A 27,443-nucleotide genomic window follows, 5' to 3' on the forward strand; every position below is an offset into this window, starting at 1 on the left:
TCAATGTGGTTTCCAGGTACAGTTCACGACTGCTTAGTGCGTCAGACACTAAGCAGTAATGTTAAAGTAATGTTAAAGTAATGTTAATGAAAACATGCTAGTCACTAACTCGGGGGGGGGGGGGGGGGATCATACACTTATTACTGTACGTGACGTTGGGGGGTGGGTCATATTTTCTTCCAAAAACACAGTTAGTACATGGTTCAAAGGGGGGGTCTCCAACCCGAAAAATATCCATTTTACCTCAAATTTCAATTTTGGGAATAGGTTTTGAGGTTTTTTTGGGTTTTTTTGATTTTTTTCCCCATTTTTTCCCATTTCTCATTGAGAATTCCCAATGTTTAATGAGCTGTTTAAAGCAATTTATGGGTGGGTATCTTATTTTATATACCAAGACACAGTTAGTACCATAATTTCTCAAAAGTTAGTACCACAAAAGCCGGCAAAAGTCGCGAAGGGCGTGGGTGGGTCTTTTGACAAAATTCCAAAATTACATTAATTAGTCGACGTCACGTACAGAACTTAGTACCTGATCCCCCCCGACTAACTGGTACCATCTCTGGTTTTAAGGCAGGAATTACACAGTTACAGTGTTACAGTGTTCGACTCACTTTCGTGCGGAATCCAAACTTTCTCACCGGTCAACTTTTAAAAAAAGGTGTGAATGATTTGGTGAGCCACTGTTTTTTAGTAAAACATCACTTGGAAGCAGTACCTAACATGGTGCTAGTAGGGCCGGGTTATGTAGAGATCAGTACACTAACATGGTGCTAGTAGGGCCGGGTTATGTAGAGATCAGTACACTAACATGGTGCTAGTAGGGCCGGGTTATGTAGAGATCAGTACACCAACATGGTGCTAGTAGGGCCGGGTTATTTAGAGATCAGTACACTAACATGGTGCTAGTAGGGCCGGGTTATGTAGAGATCAGTACACTAACATGGTGCTAGTAGGGCCGGGTTATGTAGAGATCAGTACACTAACATGGTGCTAGTAGGGCCGGGTTATTTAGAGATCAGTACACTAACATGGTGCTAGTAGGGCCGGGTTATGTAGAGATCAGTACACTAACATGGTGCTAGTAGGGCCGGGTTATGTAGAGATCAGTACACTAACATGGTGCTAGTAGGGCCGGGTTATGTAGAGATCAGTACACTAACTTAACATGGTGCTAGTAGGGCCGGGTTATTTAGAGATCAGTACACTAACATGGTGCTAGTAGGGCCGGGTTATGTACCTAGAGATCAGTACCTAACATGGTGCTAGTAGGGCCGGGTTATGTAGAGATCAGTACACTAACATGGTGCTTGTAGGGCCGGGTTATGTAGAGATCAGTACACTAACATGGTGCTAGTAGGGCCGGGTTATGTAGAGATCAGTACACTAACATGGTGCTAGTAGGGCCGGGTTATGTAGAGATCAGTACACTAACATGGTGCTAGTAGGGCCGGGTTATGTAGAGATCAGTACACTAACATGGTGCTAGTAGGGCCGGGTTATGTAGAGATCAGTACACTAACATGGTGCTAGTAGGGCCGGGTTATGTAGAGATCAGTACACTAACATAATGCTAGTAGGGCCGGGTTATGTAGAGATCAGTACACTAACATGGTGCTAGTAGGGCCGGGTTATGTAGAGATCAGTACACTAACATGGTGCTAGTAGGGCCGGGTTATGTAGAGATCAGTACACTAACATGGTGCTAGTAGGGCCGGGTTATGTAGAGATCAGTACACTAACATTGTGCTAGTAGGGCCGGGTTATGTAGAGATCAGTACACTAACATGGTGCTAGTAGGGCCGGGTTATGTAGAGATCAGTACACTAACATGGTGCTAGTAGGGCCGGGTTATGTAGAGATCAGTACACTAACATGGTGCTAGTAGGGCCGGGTTATGTAGAGATCAGTACACTAACATGGTGCTTGTAGGGCCGGTTTATGTAGAGATCAGTACACTAACATTGTGCTAGTAGGGCCGGGTTATGTAGAGATCAGTACACTAACATGGTGCTAGTAGGGCCGGGTTATGTAGAGATCAGTACACTAACATGGTGCTAGTAGGGCCGGGTTATGTAGAGATCAGTACACTAACATGGTGCTAGTAGGGCCGGGTTATGTAGAGATCAGTACACTAACATGGTGCTAGTAGGGCCGGGTTATGTAGAGATCAGTACACTAACATGGTGCTAGTAGGGCCGGGTTATGTAGAGATCAGTACACTAACATGGTGCTAGTAGGGCCGGGTTATGTAGAGATCAGTACACTAACATGGTGCTAGTAGGGCCGGGTTATGTAGAGATCAGTACACTAACATAATGCTAGTAGGGCCGGGTTATGTAGAGATCAGTACACTAACATGGTGCTAGTAGGGCCGGGTTATGTAGAGATCAGTACACTAACATGGTGCTAGTAGGGCCGGGTTATGTAGAGATCAGTACACTAACATGGTGCTAGTAGGGCCGGGTTATGTAGAGATCAGTACGCTAACATGGTGCTAGTAGGGCCGGGTTATGTAGAGATCAGTACACTAACATGGTGCTAGTAGGGCCGGGTTATGTAGAGATCAGTACACTAACATGGTGCTAGTAGGGCCGGGTTATGTAGAGATCAGTACACTAACATGGTGCTAGTAGGGCCGGGTTATGTAGAGATCAGTACACTAACATGGTGCTAGTAGGGCCGGGTTATGTAGAGATCAGTACACTAACATGGTGCTAGTAAGGCCGGGTTATGTAGAGATCAGTACACTAACATGGTGCTAGTAGGGCCGGGTTATGTAGAGATCAGTACACTAACATTGTGCTAGTAGGGCCGGGTTATGTAGAGATCAGTACACTAACATGGTGCTAGTAGGGCCGGGTTATGTAGAGATCAGTACACTAACATGGTGCTAGTAGGGCCGGGTTATGTAGAGATCAGTACACTAACATTGTGCTAGTAGGGCCGGGTTATGTAGAGATCAGTACACTAACATGGTGCTAGTAGGGCCGGGTTATGTAGAGATCAGTACACTAACATGGTGCTAGTAGGGCCGGGTTATGTAGAGATCAGTACACTAACATGGTGCTAGTAGGGCCGGGTTATGTAGAGATCAGTACACTAACATGGTGCTAGTAGGGCCGGGTTATGTAGAGATCAGTACACCAACATGGTGCTAGTAGGGCCGGGTTATGTAGAGATCAGTACACTAACATGGTGCTAGTAGGGCCGGGTTATGTAGAGATCAGTACACTAACATGGTGCTAGTAGGGCCGGGTTATGTAGAGATCAGTACACTAACATGGTGCTAGTAGGGCCGGGTTATGTAGAGATCAGTACACTAACATGGTGCTAGTAGGGCCGGGTTATGTAGAGATCAGTACACCAACATGGTGCTAGTAGGGCCGGGTTATGTAGAGATCAGTACACCAACATGGTGCTAGTAGGGCCGGGTTATGTAGAGATCAGTACACCAACATGGTGCTAGTAGGGCCGGGTTATGTAGAGATCAGTACACTAACATGGTGCTAGTAGGGCCGGGTTATGTAGAGATCAGTACACTAACATGGTGCTAGTAGGGCCGGGTTATGTAGAGATCAGTACACTAACATGGTGCTAGTAGGGCCGGGTTATGTAGAGATCAGTACACTAACATGGTGCTAGTAGGGCCGGGTTATGTAGAGATCAGTACACTAACATGGTGCTAGTAGGGCCGGGTTATGTAGATATCAGTACACTAACATGGTGCTAGTAGGGCCGGGTTATGTAGAGATCAGTACACTAACATGGTGCTAGTAGGGCCGGGTTATGTAGAGATCAGTACACTAACATGGTGCTAGTAGGGCCGGGTTATGTAGAGATCAGTACACTAACATGGTGCTAGTAGGGCCGGGTTATGTAGAGATCAGTACACTAACATGGTGCTAGTAGGGCCGGGTTATGTAGAGATCAGTACACTAACATGGTGCTAGTAGGGCCGGGTTATGTAGAGATCAGTACACTAACATGGTGCTAGTAGGGCCGGGTTATGTAGAGATCAGTACACTAACATGGTGCTAGTAGGGCCGGGTTATGTAGAGATCAGTACACTAACATGGTGCTAGTAGGGCCGGGTTATGTAGAGATCAGTACACTAACATGGTGCTAGTAGGGCCGGGTTATGTAGAGATCAGTACACTAACATTGTGCTAGTAGGGCCGGGTTATGTAGAGATCAGTACACTAACATGGTGCTAGTAGGGCCGGGTTATGTAGAGATCAGTACACTAACATGGTGCTAGTAGGGCCGGGTTATGTAGAGATCAGTTCACTAACATGGTGCTAGTAGGGCCGGGTTATGTAGAGATCAGTACACTAACATGGTGCTAGTAGGGCCGGGTTATGTAGAGATCAGTACACTAACATGGTGCTAGTAGGGCCGGGTTATGTAGAGATCAGTACACTAACATGGTGCTAGTAGGGCCGCGTTATGTAGAGATCAGTACACTAACATGGTGCTAGTAGGGCCGGGTTATGTAGAGATCAGTACACTAACATGGTGCTAGTAGGGCCGGGTTATGTAGAGATCAGTACACTAACATGGTGCTAGTAGGGCCGGGTTATGTAGAGATCAGTACACTAACATGGTGCTAGTAGGGCCGGGTTATGTACAGATCAGTACACTAACATGGTGCTAGTAGGGCCGGGTTATGTAGAGATCAGTACACTAACATGGTGCTAGTAGGGCCGGGTTATGTAGAGATCAGTACACTAACATGGTGCTTGTAGGGCCGGGTTATGTAGAGATCAGTACACTAACATGGTGCTAGTAGGGCCGGGTTATTTAGAGATCAGTACACTAACATGGTGCTAGTAGGGCCGGGTTATGTAGAGATCAGTACACTAACATGGTGCTAGTAGGGCCGGGTTATGTAGAGATCAGTACACTAACATGGTGCTAGTAGGGCCGGGTTATGTAGAGATCAGTACACTAACATGGTGCTAGTAGGGCCGGGTTATGTAGAGATCAGTACACTAACATGGTGCTAGTAGGGCCGGGTTATGTAGAGATCAGTACACTAACATGGTGCTAGTAGGGCCGGGTTATGTAGAGATCAGTACACTAACATGGTGCTAGTAGGGCCGGGTTATGTAGAGATCAGTACGCTAACATGGTGCTTGTAGGGCCGGGTTATGTAGAGATCAGTACGCTAACATGGTGCTAGTAGGGCCGGGTTATGTAGAGATCAGTACACTAACATGGTGCTAGTAGGGCCGGGTTATGTAGAGATCAGTACACTAACATGGTGCTAGTAGGGCCGGGTTATGTAGAGATCAGTACACTAACATGGTGCTAGTAGGGCCGGGTTATGTAGAGATCAGTACACTAACATGGTGCTAGTAGGGCCGGGTTATGTAGAGATCAGTACACTAACATGGTGCTAGTAGGGCCGGGTTATGTAGAGATCAGTACACTAACATGGTGCTAGTAGGGCCGGGTTATGTAGAGATCAGTACACTAACATGGTGCTAGTAGGGCCGGGTTATGTAGAGTTCAGTACACTAACATGGTGCTAGTAGGGCCGGGTTATGTAGAGATCAGTACACTAACATGGTGCTAGTAGGGCCGGGTTATGTAGAGATCAGTACACTAACATGGTGCTAGTAGGGCCGGGTTATGTAGAGATCAGTACACTAACATTGTGCTAGTAGGGCCGGGTTATGTAGAGATCAGTACACTAACATGGTGCTAGTAGGGCCGGGTTATGTAGAGATCAGTACACTAACATGGTGCTAGTAGGGCCGGGTTATGTAGAGATCAGTACACTAACATGGTGCTAGTAGGGCCGGGTTATGTAGAGATCAGTACACTAACATGGTGCTAGTAGGGCCGGGTTATGTAGAGATCAGTACACTAACATGGTGCTAGTAGGGCCGGGTTATGTAGAGATCAGTACACTAACATAATGCTAGTAGGGCCGGGTTATGTAGAGATCAGTACACTAACATGGTGCTAGTAGGGCCGGGTTATGTAGAGATCAGTACACTAACATGGTGCTAGTAGGGCCGGGTTATGTAGAGATCAGTACACTAACATGGTGCTAGTAGGGCCGGGTTATGTAGAGATCAGTACACTAACATTGTGCTAGTAGGGCCGGGTTATGTAGAGATCAGTACACTAACATGGTGCTAGTAGGGCCGGGTTATGTAGAGATCAGTACACTAACATGGTGCTAGTAGGGCCGGGTTATGTAGAGATCAGTACACTAACATGGTGCTAGTAGGGCCGGGTTATGTAGAGATCAGTACACTAACATGGTGCTTGTAGGGCCGGTTTATGTAGAGATCAGTACACTAACATGGTGCTAGTAGGGCCGGGTTATGTAGAGATCAGTACACTAACATGGTGCTAGTAGGGCCGGGTTATGTAGAGATCAGTACACTAACATGGTGCTAGTAGGGCCGGGTTATGTAGAGATCAGTACACTAACATGGTGCTAGTAGGGCCGGGTTATGTAGAGATCAGTACACTAACATGGTGCTAGTAGGGCCGGGTTATGTAGAGATCAGTACACTAACATAATGCTAGTAGGGCCGGGTTATGTAGAGATCAGTACACTAACATGGTGCTAGTAGGGCCGGGTTATGTAGAGATCAGTACACTAACATGGTGCTAGTAGGGCCGGGTTATGTAGAGATCAGTACACTAACATGGTGCTAGTAGGGCCGGGTTATGTAGAGATCAGTACGCTAACATGGTGCTAGTAGGGCCGGGTTATGTAGAGATCAGTACACTAACATGGTGCTAGTAGGGCCGGGTTATGTAGAGATCAGTACACTAACATGGTGCTAGTAGGGCCGGGTTATGTAGAGATCAGTACACTAACATGGTGCTAGTAGGGCCGGGTTATGTAGAGATCAGTACACTAACATGGTGCTAGTAGGGCCGGGTTATGTAGAGATCAGTACACTAACATGGTGCTAGTAAGGCCGGGTTATGTAGAGATCAGTACACTAACATGGTGCTAGTAGGGCCGGGTTATGTAGAGATCAGTACACTAACATTGTGCTAGTAGGGCCGGGTTATGTAGAGATCAGTACACTAACATGGTGCTAGTAGGGCCGGGTTATGTAGAGATCAGTACACTAACATGGTGCTAGTAGGGCCGGGTTATGTAGAGATCAGTACACTAACATTGTGCTAGTAGGGCCGGGTTATGTAGAGATCAGTACACTAACATGGTGCTAGTAGGGCCGGGTTATGTAGAGATCAGTACACTAACATGGTGCTAGTAGGGCCGGGTTATGTAGAGATCAGTACACTAACATGGTGCTAGTAGGGCCGGGTTATGTAGAGATCAGTACACTAACATGGTGCTAGTAGGGCCGGGTTATGTAGAGATCAGTACACCAACATGGTGCTAGTAGGGCCGGGTTATGTAGAGATCAGTACACTAACATGGTGCTAGTAGGGCCGGGTTATGTAGAGATCAGTACACTAACATGGTGCTAGTAGGGCCGGGTTATGTAGAGATCAGTACACTAACATGGTGCTAGTAGGGCCGGGTTATGTAGAGATCAGTACACTAACATGGTGCTAGTAGGGCCGGGTTATGTAGAGATCAGTACACCAACATGGTGCTAGTAGGGCCGGGTTATGTAGAGATCAGTACACCAACATGGTGCTAGTAGGGCCGGGTTATGTAGAGATCAGTACACCAACATGGTGCTAGTAGGGCCGGGTTATGTAGAGATCAGTACACTAACATGGTGCTAGTAGGGCCGGGTTATGTAGAGATCAGTACACTAACATGGTGCTAGTAGGGCCGGGTTATGTAGAGATCAGTACACTAACATGGTGCTAGTAGGGCCGGGTTATGTAGAGATCAGTACACTAACATGGTGCTAGTAGGGCCGGGTTATGTAGAGATCAGTACACTAACATGGTGCTAGTAGGGCCGGGTTATGTAGATATCAGTACACTAACATGGTGCTAGTAGGGCCGGGTTATGTAGAGATCAGTACACTAACATGGTGCTAGTAGGGCCGGGTTATGTAGAGATCAGTACACTAACATGGTGCTAGTAGGGCCGGGTTATGTAGAGATCAGTACACTAACATGGTGCTAGTAGGGCCGGGTTATGTAGAGATCAGTACACTAACATGGTGCTAGTAGGGCCGGGTTATGTAGAGATCAGTACACTAACATGGTGCTAGTAGGGCCGGGTTATGTAGAGATCAGTACACTAACATGGTGCTAGTAGGGCCGGGTTATGTAGAGATCAGTACACTAACATGGTGCTAGTAGGGCCGGGTTATGTAGAGATCAGTACACTAACATGGTGCTAGTAGGGCCGGGTTATGTAGAGATCAGTACACTAACATGGTGCTAGTAGGGCCGGGTTATGTAGAGATCAGTACACTAACATTGTGCTAGTAGGGCCGGGTTATGTAGAGATCAGTACACTAACATGGTGCTAGTAGGGCCGGGTTATGTAGAGATCAGTACACTAACATGGTGCTAGTAGGGCCGGGTTATGTAGAGATCAGTTCACTAACATGGTGCTAGTAGGGCCGGGTTATGTAGAGATCAGTACACTAACATGGTGCTAGTAGGGCCGGGTTATGTAGAGATCAGTACACTAACATGGTGCTAGTAGGGCCGGGTTATGTAGAGATCAGTACACTAACATGGTGCTAGTAGGGCCGCGTTATGTAGAGATCAGTACACTAACATGGTGCTAGTAGGGCCGGGTTATGTAGAGATCAGTACACTAACATGGTGCTAGTAGGGCCGGGTTATGTAGAGATCAGTACACTAACATGGTGCTAGTAGGGCCGGGTTATGTAGAGATCAGTACACTAACATGGTGCTAGTAGGGCCGGGTTATGTACAGATCAGTACACTAACATGGTGCTAGTAGGGCCGGGTTATGTAGAGATCAGTACACTAACATGGTGCTAGTAGGGCCGGGTTATGTAGAGATCAGTACACTAACATGGTGCTTGTAGGGCCGGGTTATGTAGAGATCAGTACACTAACATGGTGCTAGTAGGGCCGGGTTATTTAGAGATCAGTACACTAACATGGTGCTAGTAGGGCCGGGTTATGTAGAGATCAGTACACTAACATGGTGCTAGTAGGGCCGGGTTATGTAGAGATCAGTACACTAACATGGTGCTAGTAGGGCCGGGTTATGTAGAGATCAGTACACTAACATGGTGCTAGTAGGGCCGGGTTATGTAGAGATCAGTACACTAACATGGTGCTAGTAGGGCCGGGTTATGTAGAGATCAGTACACTAACATGGTGCTAGTAGGGCCGGGTTATGTAGAGATCAGTACACTAACATGGTGCTAGTAGGGCCGGGTTATGTAGAGATCAGTACGCTAACATGGTGCTTGTAGGGCCGGGTTATGTAGAGATCAGTACGCTAACATGGTGCTAGTAGGGCCGGGTTATGTAGAGATCAGTACACTAACATGGTGCTAGTAGGGCCGGGTTATGTAGAGATCAGTACACTAACATGGTGCTAGTAGGGCCGGGTTATGTAGAGATCAGTACACTAACATGGTGCTAGTAGGGCCGGGTTATGTAGAGATCAGTACACTAACATGGTGCTAGTAGGGCCGGGTTATGTAGAGATCAGTACACTAACATGGTGCTAGTAGGGCCGGGTTATGTAGAGATCAGTACACTAACATGGTGCTAGTAGGGCCGGGTTATGTAGAGATCAGTACACTAACATGGTGCTAGTAGGGCCGGGTTATGTAGAGTTCAGTACACTAACATGGTGCTAGTAGGGCCGGGTTATGTAGAGATCAGTACACTAACATGGTGCTAGTAGGGCCGGGTTATGTAGAGATCAGTACACTAACATGGTGCTAGTAGGGCCGGGTTATGTAGAGATCAGTACACTAACATTGTGCTAGTAGGGCCGGGTTATGTAGAGATCAGTACACTAACATGGTGCTAGTAGGGCCGGGTTATGTAGAGATCAGTACACTAACATGGTGCTAGTAGGGCCGGGTTATGTAGAGATCAGTACACTAACATGGTGCTAGTAGGGCCGGGTTATGTAGAGATCAGTACACTAACATGGTGCTAGTAGGGCCGGGTTATGTAGGGATCAGTACACTAACATGGTGCTAGTAGGGCCGGGTTATGTAGGGATCAGTACACTAACATGGTGCTAGTAGGGCCGGGTTATGTAGGGATCAGTACACTAACATGGTGCTAGTAGGGCCGGGTTATGTAGGGATCAGTACACTAACATGGTGCTAGTAGGGCCGGGTTATGTAGAGATCAGTACACTAACATGGTGCTAGTAGGGCCGGGTTATGTAGGGATCAGTACACTAACATGGTGCTAGTAGGGCCGGGTTATGTAGAGATCAGTACACTAACATGGTGCTAGTAGGGCCGGGTTATGTAGAGATCAGTACACTAACATGGTGCTAGTAGGGCCGGGTTATGTAGAGATCAGTACACTAACATGGTGCTAGTAGGGCCGGGTTATGTAGAGATCAGTACACTAACATGGTGCTAGTAGGGCCGGGTTATGTAGAGATCAGTACACTAACATGGTGCTAGTAGGGCCGGGTTATGTAGAGATCAGTACACTAACATGGTGCTAGTAGGGCCGGGTTATGTAGAGATCAGTACTAGGAACCGACCGGATATCCGGCTGAATCCGGATCTGGCCGGATATCCGGCTTCAATATCCGGTTCCGGCTCCAGTTTCAAAAAATTTGTCGGATTTTTGCCGGATATTTCTTTTTAAAAAATGTATTTCTAAAATCTTGAAATGCGTTTTTTTCGTCACATTTTAAATCGAATCCCTAAAAATCAAATAAATGTGACTTATAACTTATAAGTGCTGATTTTGAAAATCCAATAAAATATTTTCGGCTAATAATTAACAGGGTAGCATGAAACGTGGAGAAAAGTGGTTTTCAAAAAAACTTAGAAAAACTTTTGACTTATAGAAAATGTTCGGTCCATGTCATTCTCTATTCGTATCTCCTGTATCCTGGTATCGAGGGCTCCCGCTTCCGAGGTCGTGTTGCAAAGCTGGGAGGCCTGCCTTCCGAGATCGCATTACCAGGGGAAGCCTCGAGTCCAAAATTGAGTATCAAAGGGTCAAGGGTGGGTGCGGACTTTGAAAAACCAAAAAAATATTTTCGGCTAATAATGAACAGGGTAGAATGAAACGTGGAGAAAAGTGGTTTTCAAAAAAACTTCGAAAAACCTTTGACCTTTGAAGGTTACAATATTCCCTGCAAATGTTAATACATGTGTCAAATCGGAAGTAGGGAAATAAAGAGTAACCTCAATAATGAACCTGTTATAACCAGTAAATATCATGCACGAATTGCACGTGTCAGAATGGTATTCAGAATTCTTGCACATTTCGTTTCCTAAACTCGGGTCAGAGTCCGACCCGAGTTTAGGAAACGAAATGTGCAAGAATTCCGTCAGACAGAGTTGATACAGAACAAGGATAAGTACGGACAGTAATGATTGGTTCCAATATTGGAATACTGGTCCCTGATTGGTTCCAATGTGTTCATCTAGAGAGATCTACTCTGTATACAATGTCACCTACTCAATCTACCGTGACTGAAACGTCACTAACCAGGTTTACCTTATCACTAGACTGCTCCCTCCCACTGCCTACTATCTTATCAGTACAGTACTGAGTACAGAGTACCGGTATGCGAATCAGGGTACTACTACTATCGTGCCCTGAATAGGGTACTATTGTGTCGCTTAATTGGAACTAACCAGTGATTAAGTGCGCCTGCATGCTAAAAAGGTACAATTGTGTCCTGAATCGGGAACTATTGTGCTTTGATACTCAGACTTGCATGACAAAAAGGGAACAACTGTGTCTCACACGTGCAATCGCGCTCAAGGGGTCTGGTAGGATATTATCCCAATTGCATATAATTTCTGATAATAACTTGCCTACTCTTGTTCCAACGTTCTGCTTGTTGATTTGATATTTGACATTATATGTCTACTGCTAGGCCTAAACAGTAAACATCATCGGTCTGGTCGTATAGCTCTTATATATAATTAGAAATGCGGAACTTATTATGTAAAAACTATATGGCTTATTAGGATTAATATCATAATTGATAATGACAGAAGCCCAATAATAAGGATTAATTTAAATTTTCCGGCAAGTTCCGGCTGCCTTATATTTCACCCTCCTAACACCGGTTCCGGTCCGGCAGAATCCGGCTAACCGGATAATAAATCGATATCCGGCAAGATCCGGTCCGGCAGCCAAAAGTACATTCCGGCCGGGTTATGTAGAGATCAGTACACTAACATGGTGCTAGTAGGGCCGGGTTATGTAGAGATCAGTACACTAACATGGTGCTAGTAGGGCCGGGTTATGTAGAGATCAGTACACTAACATGGTGCTAGTAGGGCCGGGTTATGTACAGATCAGTACACTAACATGGTGCTAGTAGGGCCGGGTTATGTAGAGATCAGTACACTAACATGGTGCTAGTAGGGCCGGGTTATGTAGAGATCAGTACACTAACATGGTGCTAGTAGGGCCGGGTTATGTAGAGATCAGTACACTAACATGGTGCTAGTAGGGCCGGGTTATGTAGAGATCAGTACACTAACATGGTGCTAGTAGGGCCGGGTTATGTAGAGATCAGTACACTAACATGGTGCTAGTAGGGCCGGGTTATGTAGAGATCAGTACACTAACATGGTGCTAGTAGGGCCGGGTTATGTAGAGATCAGTACACTAACATGGTGCTAGTAGGGCCGGGTTATGTAGAGATCAGTACACTAACATGGTGCTAGTAGGGCCGGGTTATGTAGAGATCAGTACACTAACATGGTGCTAGTAGGGCCAGGTTATGTAGAGATCAGTACACTAACATGGTGCTAGTAGGGCCGGGTTATGTAGAGATCAGTACACTAACATGGTGCTAGTAGGGCCGGGTTATGTAGAGATCAGTACACTAACATGGTGCTAGTAGGGCCGGGTTATGTAGAGATCAGTACACTAACATGGTGCTAGTAGGGCCGGGTTATGTAGAGATCAGTACACTAACATGGTGCTAGTAGGGCCGGGTTATGTAGAGATCAGTACACTAACATGGTGCTAGTAGGGCCGGGTTATGTAGAGATCAGTACACTAACATGGTGCTAGTAGGGCCGGGTTATGTAGAGATCAGTACACTAACATGGTGCTAGTAGGGCCGGGTTATGTAGAGATCAGTACACTAACATGGTGCTAGTAGGGCCGGGTTATTTAGAGATCAGTACACTAACATGGTGCTAGTAGGGCCGGGTTATGTAGAGATCAGTACACTAACATGGTGCTAGTAGGGCCGGGTTATGTAGAGATCAGTACACTAACATGGTGCTAGTAGGGCCGGGTTATGTAGAGATCAGTACACTAACATGGTGCTAGTAGGGCCGGGTTATGTAGAGATCAGTACACTAACATGGTGCTAGTAGGGCCGGGTTATGTAGAGATCAGTACACTAACATGGTGCTAGTAGGGCCGGGTTATGTAGAGATCAGTACACTAACATGGTGCTAGTAGGGCCGGGTTATGTAGAGATCAGTACACTAACATGGTGCTAGTAGGGCCGGGTTATGTAGAGATCAGTACACTAACATGGTGCTAGTAGGGCCGGGTTATGTAGAGATCAGTACACTAACATGGTGCTAGTAGGGCCGGGTTATGTAGAGATCAGTACACTAACATGGTGCTAGTAGGGCCGGGTTATGTAGAGATCAGTACACTAACATGGTGCTAGTAGGGCCGGGTTATGTAGAGATCAGTACACTAACATGGTGCTAGTAGGGCCGGGTTATGTAGAGATCAGTACACTAACATGGTGCTAGTAGGGCCGGGTTATGTAGGGATCAGTACACTAACATGGTGCTAGTAGGGCCGGGTTATGTAGGGATCAGTACACTAACATGGTGCTAGTAGGGCCGGGTTATGTAGAGATCAGTACACTAACATGGTGCTTGTAGGGCCGGGTTATGTAGAGATCAGTACACTAACATGGTGCTAGTAGGGCTGGGTTTTGTAGAGATCAGTACACTAACATGGTGCTAGTAGGGCCGGGTTATGTAGAGATCAGTACACTAACATGGTGCTAGTAGGGCCGGGTTATGTAGAGATCAGTACACTAACATGGTGCTAGTAGGGCCGGGTTATGTAGAGATCAGTACACTAACATGGTGCTAGTAGGGCCGGGTTATGTAGAGATCAGTACACTAACATGGTGCTAGTAGGGCCGGGTTATGTAGAGATCAGTACACTAACATGGTGCTAGTAGGGCCGGGTTATGTAGAGATCAGTACACTAACATGGTGCTAGTAGGGCCGGGTTATGTAGAGATCAGTACACTAACATTGTGCTAGTAGGGCCGGGTTATGTAGAGATCAGTACACTAACATGGTGCTAGTAGGGCCGGGTTATGTAGAGATCAGTACACTAACATGGTGCTAGTAGGGCCGGGTTATGTATAGATCAGTACACTTACATGGTGCTAGTAGGGCCGGGTTATGTAGAGATCAGTACACTAACATGGTGCTAGTAGGGCCGGGTTATGTAGAGATCAGTACACTAACATGGTGCTAGTAGGGCCGGGTTATGTAGAGATCAGTACACTAACATTGTGCTAGTAGGGCCGGGTTATGTAGAGATCAGTACACTAACATGGTGCTAGTAGGGCCGGGTTATGTAGAGATCAGTACACTAACATGGTGCTAGTAGGGCCGGGTTATGTATAGATCAGTACACTTACATGGTGCTAGTAGGGCCGGGTTATGTAGAGATCAGTACACTAACATGGTGCTAGTAGGGCCGGGTTATGTAGAGATCAGTACACTAACATGGTGCTAGTAGGGCCGGGTTATGTAGAGATCAGTACACTAACATGGTGCTAGTAGGGCCGGGTTATGTAGAGATCAGTACACTAACATGGTGCTAGTAGGGCCGGGTTATGTAGAGATCAGTACACTAACATGGTGCTAGTAGGGCCGGGTTATGTAGAGATCAGTACACTAACCAGATGTACATGTGATTATATCATGTAAAAAGTACACCGCAATATGGCATTTACTAAAGTACTGTAGGAAGTATAGCAGGCTTGTAGCAGGGTATTATACATTATATTATATATATTATAGCATAACTCACTAAATACACACGTTTGTGACGCTCGGTGTACACGCATGTTATGTACTGTTATTATACCGTGGGAAGAATACCTCACATTCCTAAGTGCTCCGTATTAGGTAGAAAATTACTTTGAAAACTTCATTATTTTCTCACAAACAAATTATTTTTATTTCAGTAAAATATAATGATGAATATTTTTTAATTTTACATAAAACGAGCTCGTGAATGCTAAACTCACAAACTGTGTTAAATGTGTTTATAGCGGAGAGTTTTATGCCTCATATTATAATAGATAAACTATTCTAACTATTCAAACTCTTGTTCATACTCTAACAGTCATCACATTAGGGTTAATGTCCGGTTACTTTTAATGATTGCTGTCGAATTATTTTCGGTATGTTTTCAAGTACTGTCAAAGAACTGTCATCGGAGGAAAATATTATTGTTATTTTTACTGTGACGATTTATCTAATATCAAGCCGAAAAAAGTGATCATGCCATAATGTGATATTTATAATAACTTGTCGTATACAAGATTATTTGAAAAAGATGTTCTTAGTTGAATATACATTGTATTATACATTGTATTATGCATTGTATTATGCATTGTATTCTGTAATCGATCTAGAAAATGTTCGGAACATTCAGAATGGTATAATATGCTTAATTTTAAGCCTATATATAGGCTTATATTTTAAGCCTATATATAATGCATATATTTTTGATAAGGTGTCACAAAACAACACGCCACATTTTTCAGCACACCCAGATCACTTTTAAAAGGTAGACGCTCATTGAGCTGCATTAAAAGTACTCGCAATTATTGATACAATTTTGGGTTAAGGAAATAGCGCAGTAAATCAAGATTTTATAGCATGACAAAATAATTGCCAGCAAAGACCAGCTCGATCACCAGAAGAATGAATAATATACAACATTAATATTTACAACAACATATATATCGATAAGATTTTGATCATCAATTTATTGAGTCCTTGGGACTCCTAATTAACTAAGCTTTGATACAAAGCAAGCGAACTCAAAGTCGCTCTCACAACTTTTGTCAACTGTATTGGTAGAAGATCTGGTTCTTCTTGTACACAGGAGAATCAGCTTCCTGATTTAAAAAAAGATAATTTACATCTTTAAAAATTGACAACGTCTGAACAGTTCTGTTAAGTCTTATGAGATATTTTCTCACACAACAATCTAAAAAATGTTCTTGCTTCTGGCCCGCTACAACCCGTGACAGAGTACACCAGTGGACAAAAACTACCATGTTCGACAGAAAAATGAATAATGAATGAAATAACTACATACATTTGCTTAATTCTCTTAGACCTTTTGGCCTTAATACTGTCAATCCCTTTGGATTACCTATATTCCATAAACCTTAATTTGATCTTTTTACCCTTTTCGGATTCTTAATTTTGTAAAGGCTTGAGTTTCACTAACCTTTTAACATTTTTTAGGTTCAATGTCACTGGAGATGACTACAATCGAAATATATTTGGCAAGAATCTGAATGTTTTCAGTGTTGAAAGTTTAGTTTCTTAAATCCTGGAGTAGTCATTCGTGTCCCTGATACTTGGGTTAATTCTAACTCTCGAATAATGAATGACAATAATAAACAAGTTCCTTCAGTATTGCGCAAGTCTGACGAAGAATATCGTGGTACAGTTTGTTATTGAGAAAGGATCCCTGGTTAATTACTAGCTTATCAGTGGGAACTCTAGCCAGAAATTGAAGAATAAAAAGATAAAAGTGGGGAACAATAATTTATTGATATCGAATACAATCTTCACATAGTATGTATTGAGAACACGTGATCCAATCTTGTTTGCCATTTCACGATCATTTAATTTTACAGGGGCAGATATTTATAATAATTATATTTTATAGTCTGTATAATTTATTCTAGTAAATTTACTGTGTAACCAAAAACCAACGATATGTAAAGGATTAATCATATAATAACATGACTGTTATCGAGTAAATACATCAATCCAGTAAAATGTAGTAATTGTATTTGTAACATCAAAGTAGCGCATGTCAATTTCACACTGCAGTGTATTGATTGAGGTAATGTTGTATCAGCCCATCATGTAAACTGAATGTTTTCAACAACTTATGGTCAACAATATTTTAGCTCAATTGTATTTATAATTTTCTCAGGAAAGCATGAAAATACGTAAGGGCCACGGGGGTCTAATGATAAATTATAGAGATTTAATTTAATTTATTCATTTGCATAATATAATGTAGAATAATCTCTTGCAGAGCAAACTTACTTTTAATTGTTGGTGTAATTTGGAGCTTATTGATTTTTAGCATTAAAGTGCCGTAATCACCCACCTGATGTTTGTAAAGGAGGGCTGATTGGTGCATGAAATATTTTTATTTTATCAACTGACAAATTAACTGTGTAATTAATTAATCAGCAAGTTCAACTTAATTAATGTGTATTATTGTTAATTGATGGTCAGCATAATTAAATGTTCATTTTATGACAAATCTCGAAATTGTTTTCGCAACGACCAGTTACAATTAACTGTTAAAATAAACAGTTACTATAATCAACAGTTACAATAATTTACTGTTGATATTTGTAATTTGTTGGTACGGAAGTAAAAAGTATTGGTTGAACCCTATTTCATAATAATCGGTGTTTCTCGGTAATACTAAAACCATTCCCCGAAAACATATAAACTACGGCAAGTTTCCATAAACGATATTTTATGATCGTCGCCGATAATCGCTTATTGAGCGCTTTTTCGGCGCTTTTTAAAAAAAAAACCGTTTACAATCGCTTTTTTTACGATTATAAACGGTTCAAAAAAAATCGCTTATAATCGACTATAATTGGTGTCATAATTCAAAAAAGCGCTTTTTTGAATTTAAAAGCGCTTATAAGCGCTTTTAAGCGCTTACTAGCGTCGCTGAGCGATTTGAAAGCGGTTTTCCAGTAGGATTGGCGCCAAAAACGGGTGGATAAGCGGTTGGCCGGATAAGCGATTTGTAGGCGCTTTTTTGAACCATTTATAAGCGATTATAAGCGCTTATAATTGGGGTGCAATTTAGCTGTTTGTAAAGCGCAAATAAAGCGCTTATAAGCGCTTTTAAAATTTAGTCAGGAAAACGCTATATTACATCTTATAACCGCTTATAATCGATTATAAGCGTTTTTTTAGAAATCGCTTATAACGGCTAATTCATCGCTATTTCACCGCTTTTACCGCTTTTCCTATCATCCATGGCCAGGTGAGCAGGAATTAAAAAGCGCTTATAAGCGCTTTTTCGATGCTGCCCCTAGCCTGGTCGGAACGGGGTAGTGCCCGGGATTTAAAAGCGCTTATAAGCGATTTCTCAATTCCCCTTAACCTGGTTGGAACTTTCATGTGCTTTTCTGAGCAACCTGGGGTGCACCGGCAGAGTCAGGATTTAAAAGCGCTTATAGGCGCTTATGATCGCTTTTCTACCACTTTTCCTATCACCCATGGCATGGGTTGGCAAGAATTATAAAGCGCTTATAAGCGTTTTTCAATGCTGCCCCTTACCTGGTCGGAACGGGGGAGTGCCCGGAATAAAAAAGCGCTCATAAGCGCTTTTTAAATGCTGCCCCTAACCTGGTCGGAACTGGAAATCAGAGTGCCCGCTTATAAGTGCTTTTCTGAGCAACCTGGGGTGCACCGGCAGAGTCAGGATTAAAAAGCGCTTATGATCGCTTTTCTACCGCTTTTCCTATCACCCATGGCCTGGTTGGCAAGAATTATAAAGCGCTTATAAGCGTTTTTTCAATGCTGCCCCTAACCTGTTCGGAACGGGGGTGTGCCCGGAATTAAAAAGCGCTTATAAACGATTTCTCAATTCTCTTCAATCTGGTCGGAACTGGAGAGTGCCCACTTGCATGTGCTTTTCTGAGCAACCTGGGGTGCACCGGCAGAGTCAGGATTTAAAAGCGCTTATAGGCGCTTATGATTGCTTTTCTACCGCTTTTCCCATCACCCATGGCCTGGTTGGCAAGAATTATAAAGCGCTTATAAGCGTTTTTTCAATGCTGCCCCTAACCTGGTCGGAACGGGGGAGTGCCTGGAATTAATAAGCGCTTATAAGCGATTTCTCAATTCCCCTCAACCTGGTCGGAACTAGAAATCAGAGTGCCCGCTTATAAGTGCTTTTCTGTGCAACCTGGGGTGCACCGGCAGAGTCAGGATTTAAAAGCGCTTATAGGCGCTTATGATCGCTTTTCTACCGCTTTTCCCATTACCTAACCATGTGCTTTCGGGCCACTTCGGGCGCGCTTGTTTCACAAGTACGTCAAGAAGTGAGTGGGCGCGCGCTACTGCAAGCGCAAGGGCTCTGGATAGAGCAAATGGCACCCAGCTAGTGAGGCGAAACTCACTGATCTTTCCAAAAAGGTATGACAAATTTGGTATTGTGAAAATTCTCACAGTCTCTAGAAAACAGTGTTACAAAAAAATTTTAAAATCTGAGCAAGTTTATTTTATCGTCCTTTGTTGAGCTTTGATATAGCCGCCAACCCTCCATCGATTTTGGCAACCATATATTGGTTCCCAAAATTTCCCGCACTTTGCAGTTTCTGCAGTAGGGGTAATTAGGTATAAACTACAGTACAGCTGTACTTACAATCACATTCACAATTGACCATTGTTAATGGTCTGGCCCGGCGCGCGCTACTTCGTAGCACTTGCCGTCGAGAAGAAAGCGGCACGCGCTACTTCGAAGAAATTTAGACGAGTAACATCCGTCAAATTCACAAGCATGCAAGCTCACCTGGTCCAATGAGCCTAGCGGGAAACAGAAAACGTTTTAATTAGTTTGTTAAACGAAGTGTCGTACGTCACCTTAAGATCGGGTGACAGGTTGACGGATGTTACTCGTCTAAATTTCTTCGAAGTAGCGCGCGCCGCTTTCTTCTCGAAATGTTGCCCGATGGCAAGAGCTACGAAGTAGCGCGCGCCGGGTCAGATCATTAACAATGGTCAAGTGACAGGGTGCTTACAATTCGCGTTACTGGGCGGCGCTCAGCCTGTCATTCTGCATTCCGCCAAATCTTTATTCGGGCTGAGTGAATTACGACTTTCATCGCCCTAAAAAAGTGCGAATGCTCATTGGACTAGCATTCACGTGATCGTTCAGAACCAATTACAGCCGCGCAAAAGATCACGTGCACGCCAACTACCAATAAAAAAGAAGTGACGTATGCACTACAAGAGCCGCGCGCTGAGTTAGATTGTAAAATCTGATTATTTGATTGTAAAATCGCATAAACACGCCTATTTGCGCGTTTTAGAGGGTTTAATTACGCCAGGCTATGCTTATGAACATACTAGCTTGGGGTCACCTGGTAAAATTCGCGCCACTTGTTTCACAAGTAAAGAAAAGCATCAACTCGCCTTCGTGCGCGCTCCCGCAGTGTTCATGTTGCCACGCGCGACGTCAGATTGCAGATATGAGGACAAAATTTTGACACCCAATATAAAACCATAAGTTTGTGTGTTTATAACCATACAAGACGTATTTATACCATGCAAAACGTATTTATAAGCATGCAAGACAAAAAAGTCAGGTAAAAAAAGTCATTCTCTCGTCTCAGGGTAAAGGTGACAAGAATACCTGGGCCCCTTTGGCAAACTTTCTGAACTCAGGCAGCTTGAACGACTAAATTTGAAAAAATAAAACTTCTTGTCTGAATGAACTATTAGAACCTCAAGAAGCTGATCCGCATGTCTCCGCTACTAAAATGTTTAATGAGCCCAATCACTCATCACTTAACAGTTTAATCTTCAAAGTGAGTTGTACAATCTAGGTTGTTTTAAGTAGCTGTTGATAGTGTAAAACAGGAGTGACTTGATCGTTTTCATAACTTCGATTTACAATTTGTACCATAATAAAACTAGCACTGCCATGGGGTTCAAAAAGGGTCATTGTAAGCCTCCAGCGTAATGGTCCTAAGTCTCTGCCCCATGCAGTGCCTGTCAGCATCAGCTAACAGAATAGCCCTAAAATAACGATCAAGCCACAAATTAGGTTCTATAATGATTTAATATTGTTGAATAAAGAGATTTGAATATAATATTTGTTTTATTCTGAATATTTGTTTTATTCTGAATTGTCGCCGGCCTAATTGCTTATATTTGTGATAAATATTTTAAGAGTATCACTTGACCATTGCATGTTACATGTTACTGGTCTGGCCCGACATAGCACGTGCCATCGTGGCATTTCGAGAAGAAAGCGGCGCGCGCTACTTTAGACGAGTAACATCCGTCAATTAAGAGTATCACCTGTTAACCATGGGTATTGGGTCTATTTGTATCATTCAGGTCGCGTCGTGACATAGTCATAAGTAATTAAACAATTGCGCGGTAATCGTGAATCGGTAAACAAGCTGATATGCCCATTTTACAGCATGAACTAACATGAGACAAAATAAAATATTGACTCACAATGCGATGTCAATCTTTCAATTCACAGCTTGGCGAGGCCCAGTCTAGTGGTGAATTTTTACCAAACTAGCGAAGCGCAATGTTGAATGTGATTGCGAGAATTGACGGGTGACACTCGTAAAATATTTGTTCCATATATTGGAGTCCAACTCGGCTTTTACTAATTCGCTCGCCCAAAAATTTCACGTGACTTTGGTTTTTATGGTTTTGCAGCCGTACAAAACGGTTTTACATAAATCCTAATCCCAACCCTAACCCTAACCATAACCCCGAAGTTAACCATAACCCTTTCCACAAGCCTAACCCTAACCCGGGCCCTAAACAATCGAATTCGTATTTTACTAGCCTGTCACGTGACCAAAACGGTTTTTTGCCCATAACTCTCCAGGGAAGCATTTTAACCCTACGTCATGGGGGGTGATTCGGAATCAGCGTCCAAAAATACACCGATATAGATCACTTTCATGCCCCAAAGGGCCTTTTCACAAGAATTTCCTTAAAATTTGGGCGAGCGATTTAGTAGAAGCGGTAGAAAAGCGATCATAAGCGCCTATAAGCGCTTTTAAATCCTGATTCTGCCGGTGACCCCAGGTTGCACAGAAAAGCACTTATAACTATAAGCGGGCACACTGATTTCCAGTTCTGACCAGGTTAAGGGGAATTGAGAAATCGCTTATAAGCGCAGCATTAAAAAAGCGCTAATGAGCGCTTTTTAATTCCGGGCACTCCCCCGTTCCGACCAGGTTAGTGGCAGCATTGAAAAAGCGCTTATAAGCGCTTTCTAATTCTTGCCAACCAGGCCATGGGTGATAGGAAAAGCGGTAGAAAAGCGATCATAAGCGCTTTTAAATCCTGACTCTGCCGTGTACCCCAGGTTGCTCAGAAAAGCACTTATAAGCGGGCACTCTGATTTCCAGTTCCGACCAGGTTAGGGGCAGCATTTAAAAAGCGCCTCTGAGCGCTTTTTAATTCCGGGCACTCCCCCGTTCCGACTAAGTTAGTGGCAGCATTGAAAAAGCGCTTATAAGCGCTTTCTAATTCTTGCCAACCAGGCCATGGGTGATAGAAAAAGCGGTAGAAAAGCGATCATAAGCGCCTATAAGCGCTTTTAAATCCTGATTCTGCCGGTGACCCCAGGTTGCTCAGAAAAGCACATGAAAGTTCCAACCAGGTTAAGGGGAATTGAGAAATCGCTTATAAGCGCTTTTAAATCCCGGGCACTACCCCGTTCCGACCAGGCTAGGGGCAGCATCGAAAAAGCGCTTATAAGCGCTTTTTAATTCCTGCTCACCTGGCCATGGATGATAGGAAAAGCGGTAAAAGCGGTGAAATAGCGATGAATTAGCCGTTATAAGCGATTTCTAAAAAAACGCTTATAATCGATTATAAGCGGTTATAAGATGTAATATAGCGTTTTCCTGACTCAATTTTAAAAGCGCTTATAAGCGCTTTATTTGCGCTTTACAAACAGCTAAATTGCACCCCAATTATAAGCGCTTATAATCGCTTATAAATGGTTCAAAAAAGCGCCTACGAATCGCTTATCCGGCCAACCGCTTATCCACCCGTTTTTGGCGCCAATCCTACTGGAAAACCGCTTTCAAATCGCTCAGCGACGCTAGTAAGCGCTTAAAAGCGCTTATAAGCGCTTTTAAATTCAAAAAAGCGCTTTTTTGAATTATGACACCAATTATAGTCGATTATAAGCGATTTTTTTTGAACCGTTTATAATCGTAAAAAAAGCGATTGTAAACGGTTTTTTTTTAAAAAAGCGCCGAAAAAGCGCTCAATAAGCGATTATCGGCGACGATCATAAAATATCGTTTATGGAAACTTGCCTAAACTACCTATTTATATTGAGCCTATCAAGACGTTAATAAGTAGAAATTTGCACCATCATCACGCAATCCGGCAATCTGCAGACCACTTATTGTCAGTTATAAATCTAGAGTTTCCTGCACTGTATTCAGAAGTGAGGGCTTGTCTCGGTATTTTCTGAGTAATGTTCTGCCAAAGTTCTGAGTATTTACTCTGGAATTCTCTCTAAATGTATTTTCACAGAGTTCAACTTGTTTTAACAATTTCCCTATCCTCCAGGTATAGGACAGCGAATCATAGGTTTCTGTCATGATGACATGTTGTTGAACGATAACATGCAGCATAAAGTGGTGCTCAAAAGAAACCCAGACTCTCTCTCCATGACCATCGATAATCGCTCCATTCAATGTGAGTACATCTACTTTTTGGAATTTTAAAAATTGAGCGAAAATTGGTTGCGTTAGTTTTAGGTTTTCCGGGCGAGATAAAAATGTGATTTGTGCTAAGTAAATTTGAGTTAATTAGAAGTTTCATGCCAAATGCCATTCGACTGTTGGTATGTTAGGAATTGCATCATTACAGTCTCTAATTGACCAAAGCTGCGGATATAGCAAGTTTTATTTATAACTCAGTTTTGTAAACAATTGTCCTGGAAATGTTACATTATAAAATGCAGCAGAGAAATCGGCTATTTTTGTCATAACACTTAGCTGTGTAAAACAATTTCTCTCTCATGATGGCATGAAGGACTATTTATCGAGCAACCTTTTTGACAGATACATCAAACCTAGCAACGAAAAATGGCACCTTTCAATTTTCACCTGACGTAAGACGCGACGATCTTTTGATTGATACCAAGAGCGCGCATTAAGCCGCGCGCTTTTAATTTTTAAAATTTATATTGTATTTCGACCAAATCTCAAAATCTGTCCAAACAAATCTGTCTAAATTTAACTAAAATCTTATATTACTTTTGACGAAACACATTTTTTGTTCTATCAGTCGATTGTTGAAGTTTGAACGAACACTATTTATATCAACTCAGCATTATACTGATCGATGTATCTGCAAGTAGTATCTTAAATCTTTGTTCTTACCGCATTCTGAGAAAGAAATATGAACTTCGAGGCTCGACATGGGTTTACAATTTATAATTATTCTATCAAGCGATGGGTATTATTAAAAGGCACGGTTTATATCTCCACAGAAAGTACACTATCCAAAGATTCTGCGGCTTTTCAATAGTCAGGACTTCTGTTAAAGGTGTAGAGTAATTATATTAATATGTTGTGAAATGGTGTTCGGAAATAAGCTCAAAAGATATCTCTCTAGTCCGGATACAATTCAATAAGCTCAGTGATGTGCACTACTTGCCACTGCATCGACCATTACTATACGCGCATGGGTTGTGTCCAGTTTGGGTTGTACCTAGGATTATATCCTATCGTGCTTTTATAAAATGTTTTAACACTTGAATAAGCTTCTTGAATTATCTTGAATTATCTTGCTTTAAAACTTGGAGACAGCAAAATCAGCTGAAATCAGGCACTATTTATATAGATTCTCGGGGATCGCGCAAACCAAGGTAGCGTAGACGTTACTCTATACAGCTGAAGTGGATCTGATGTAAAATAAGCAATTTCCATTTCAACAGAATGAAGGGAGTTTGGGTTGTTACCCTTTAATTCCTGTTTTGACGTCAGTAACGCCTTAAGTCTTAATCTCCCACCCTCGACCATCACCAACGATCAGAAATGCTAAACCGCGCGTACGTTACTGACGTCAATGTGAGCGATGCAATATTCGAGATAGAACTGAGTAGTATGACTATACGACTGAACTGTATAACTAGCCAATGCAATTAAATTATCCACGAATTTACTAAAGTTCTCCTCTCAGGTTCGTATCCCTCCGGAAGCAAGTTAGAGTTCACCTTCACAGCTCTAAGATCTATACAAATTGGACACCTCCAGCCTACCTGGGGAGAGGCGTACGGTTTTACTGGGTGTATGACTGACTTGTTCGTGGACGGTCTCTCACCTCTTATCCTTGCTGATCTCGCGGAAAATACAAGTAAGGGACGCAGGGACGTTTTTGAGAATCAAGATTTAATTTAATTATTGTATAGACGATGGAGAATTTATTATGGAGGTGTTGGGTGACCATTTTAAAAGTGACTTGGAACTCTATCTCAGAAATTGAAGACCAAGTATCAGTGCAAGACGTTGATTTTGTGGAGACTTGTGGTGAGAAATATAATGTTCCTACTACACAGCCACCTCAACAACCGTAAGTAAATTAATATCTCCACACCAATTAATTAGTTAGTAACGTTAGGCTCAATTAGTCCAATTAGTCTACTAATTAGTCCAATTAGTCTACTAATTAGTTTCTTCTTTCACTGATTTAATCCCACATAGTGGCACTATCATGATGGAATGAAAATGCTTTGTCGGTCTCAACTTTATCAGCTCTAATCCCCGTCGAAATTCCGTTCCGTTTTCATCCGAATAAGAATTTAGGAATCAAACAAGGTTAGGGCGTACAAAACTAAAAATATGAAGCAGTTAATATATTAACTTGACTTTTCTCTCCAGGACAAACTCTCCACCTTTCGACACAAATCCTATCACTGGAGCAGTCGAGGATAAAGAAAAAGATGACGATTCCGGAAAAGATAAGATGACCCTAATCGTCATATTAGTGACTATCGTTATCCTTATTTTATTAGTTCTCTTAATTGGGATTGTTTGTAAAAAATATTATAATAACAAAGGGACTTACAAAGTGGACGAGAGCCGGCTAAGGGCGGATCAGGAGAACCCTGAGCAAGAGTATTTTATTTAGTTCTAGACGGCCGATCCTTCGTTCACCCTAAAAGTATATGGACGTATAATTCATCATTGTTTGTTTTATGCTGTATCTGTTTTGCAATGTTTTAACAGAATTTGTAAGTCATGGATATCGTGATGTTACCGTCGCCTTCAAAAGAAAATCAGATCAAATTCTGAAATTCTGTCAGGGTAAATGTTTCGCTTGTCTTGCTGTAACTGTCATATTATGCTGAAAGAAAAGAACTAAAGATTTTTCAATTACCAATTTTTGGAGGACTCTTTTAAGAGTCCTCCTAAAATCTGTAATTAAAAATTATTTTAAAAACTAATTGATTATTGAGAACAGAAGAATGTGATCGAACTTCCCTTGATTATGCCGTGCATTTTGTATGACAATTTTTAGGGGGTTTTCTGTTTAGCAAGCAAGGATATGGTTAGTGGACATTGGATACTTAATGCACGGTCATTCAAGGGACTGGGTTTGCCACTGTTGTACGGGATGGCATCTGCCAGCGATTGTAGAGAATTTATTCTTTAAAATTTATTTCTAGAAACTTCTATAAAGGTTAGGTTTAGCAAATATCATCATATCTGTTTATAAAATTTTTGAAATGCACGATTGTTATTTGATGTGTTATCGATATCCCTCAAACCAAATTCAGTTTTTGTAATGTTATATTATTTAATTTTAAGTTTTTCATTCAATGTAAATAATATTATATGAGTTGAAATTTTATCGTAAATTCAATTTTCTATAATCATGATTTTGACTTCTATTCTGATCTCCTCGATGCAAATGCAATCTCTTTTCACCTTCAATTATACTATTATTTAAAACAAATTCATTTGAATTGATCAGCAACCTGTTGGAAAATAACGTTACATATTGAAACGATGTGGGACTGAACATGTCCGTGCACAACATTTCTCCAAACACTTCGTAATTGCAGCTCCCAATGAATATGGTGAAAGCTTGTAATCACGTCGTGACCTCCATTGTCATTTCACTTAGTATCGGGGCAAAAGCCACGATACACTGATACAGCCACGGCGCGGCGGGCCATCAACGTGAGGCAAGGAAAATCGAGCGACCTATTTAGTGCTCGGTATCACTAATTTGCATTTAACGGTAATTTAGATTGATATCATTTCTTTTTTTTTTGGAAAAAGGAAACACTCAGAC

At 42.6% G+C, this 27,443-nt stretch overlaps 1 protein-coding gene across 1 annotated transcript in view; it reads left to right on the forward strand.

Annotated features, from left to right (window-relative positions):
- LOC134813396 (uncharacterized) overlaps nt 1–26,516 on the forward strand; it is a 44,176-nt gene extending 17,660 nt beyond the window's left edge. Inside the window, exons 5-8 of the mRNA XM_063821136.1 lie at nt 23,706–23,834; nt 25,326–25,499; nt 25,622–25,715; nt 26,024–26,516. Of these exons, the coding sequence (XP_063677206.1) occupies nt 23,706–23,834; nt 25,326–25,499; nt 25,622–25,715; nt 26,024–26,273 (647 nt within the window). The 3' untranslated portion in view covers nt 26,274–26,516. The remainder of the gene's footprint in view (nt 1–23,705; nt 23,835–25,325; nt 25,500–25,621; nt 25,716–26,023) is intronic.
- The last annotated feature ends 927 nt before the right edge of the window (nt 26,517–27,443 follow it).

This window comes from Bolinopsis microptera, chromosome 3 (genome assembly GCF_026151205.1).
Source record: "Bolinopsis microptera isolate Bmic1 chromosome 3, MBARI_Bmic_1.0, whole genome shotgun sequence".
Taxonomy (NCBI): domain Eukaryota; kingdom Metazoa; phylum Ctenophora; class Tentaculata; order Lobata; family Bolinopsidae; genus Bolinopsis; species Bolinopsis microptera.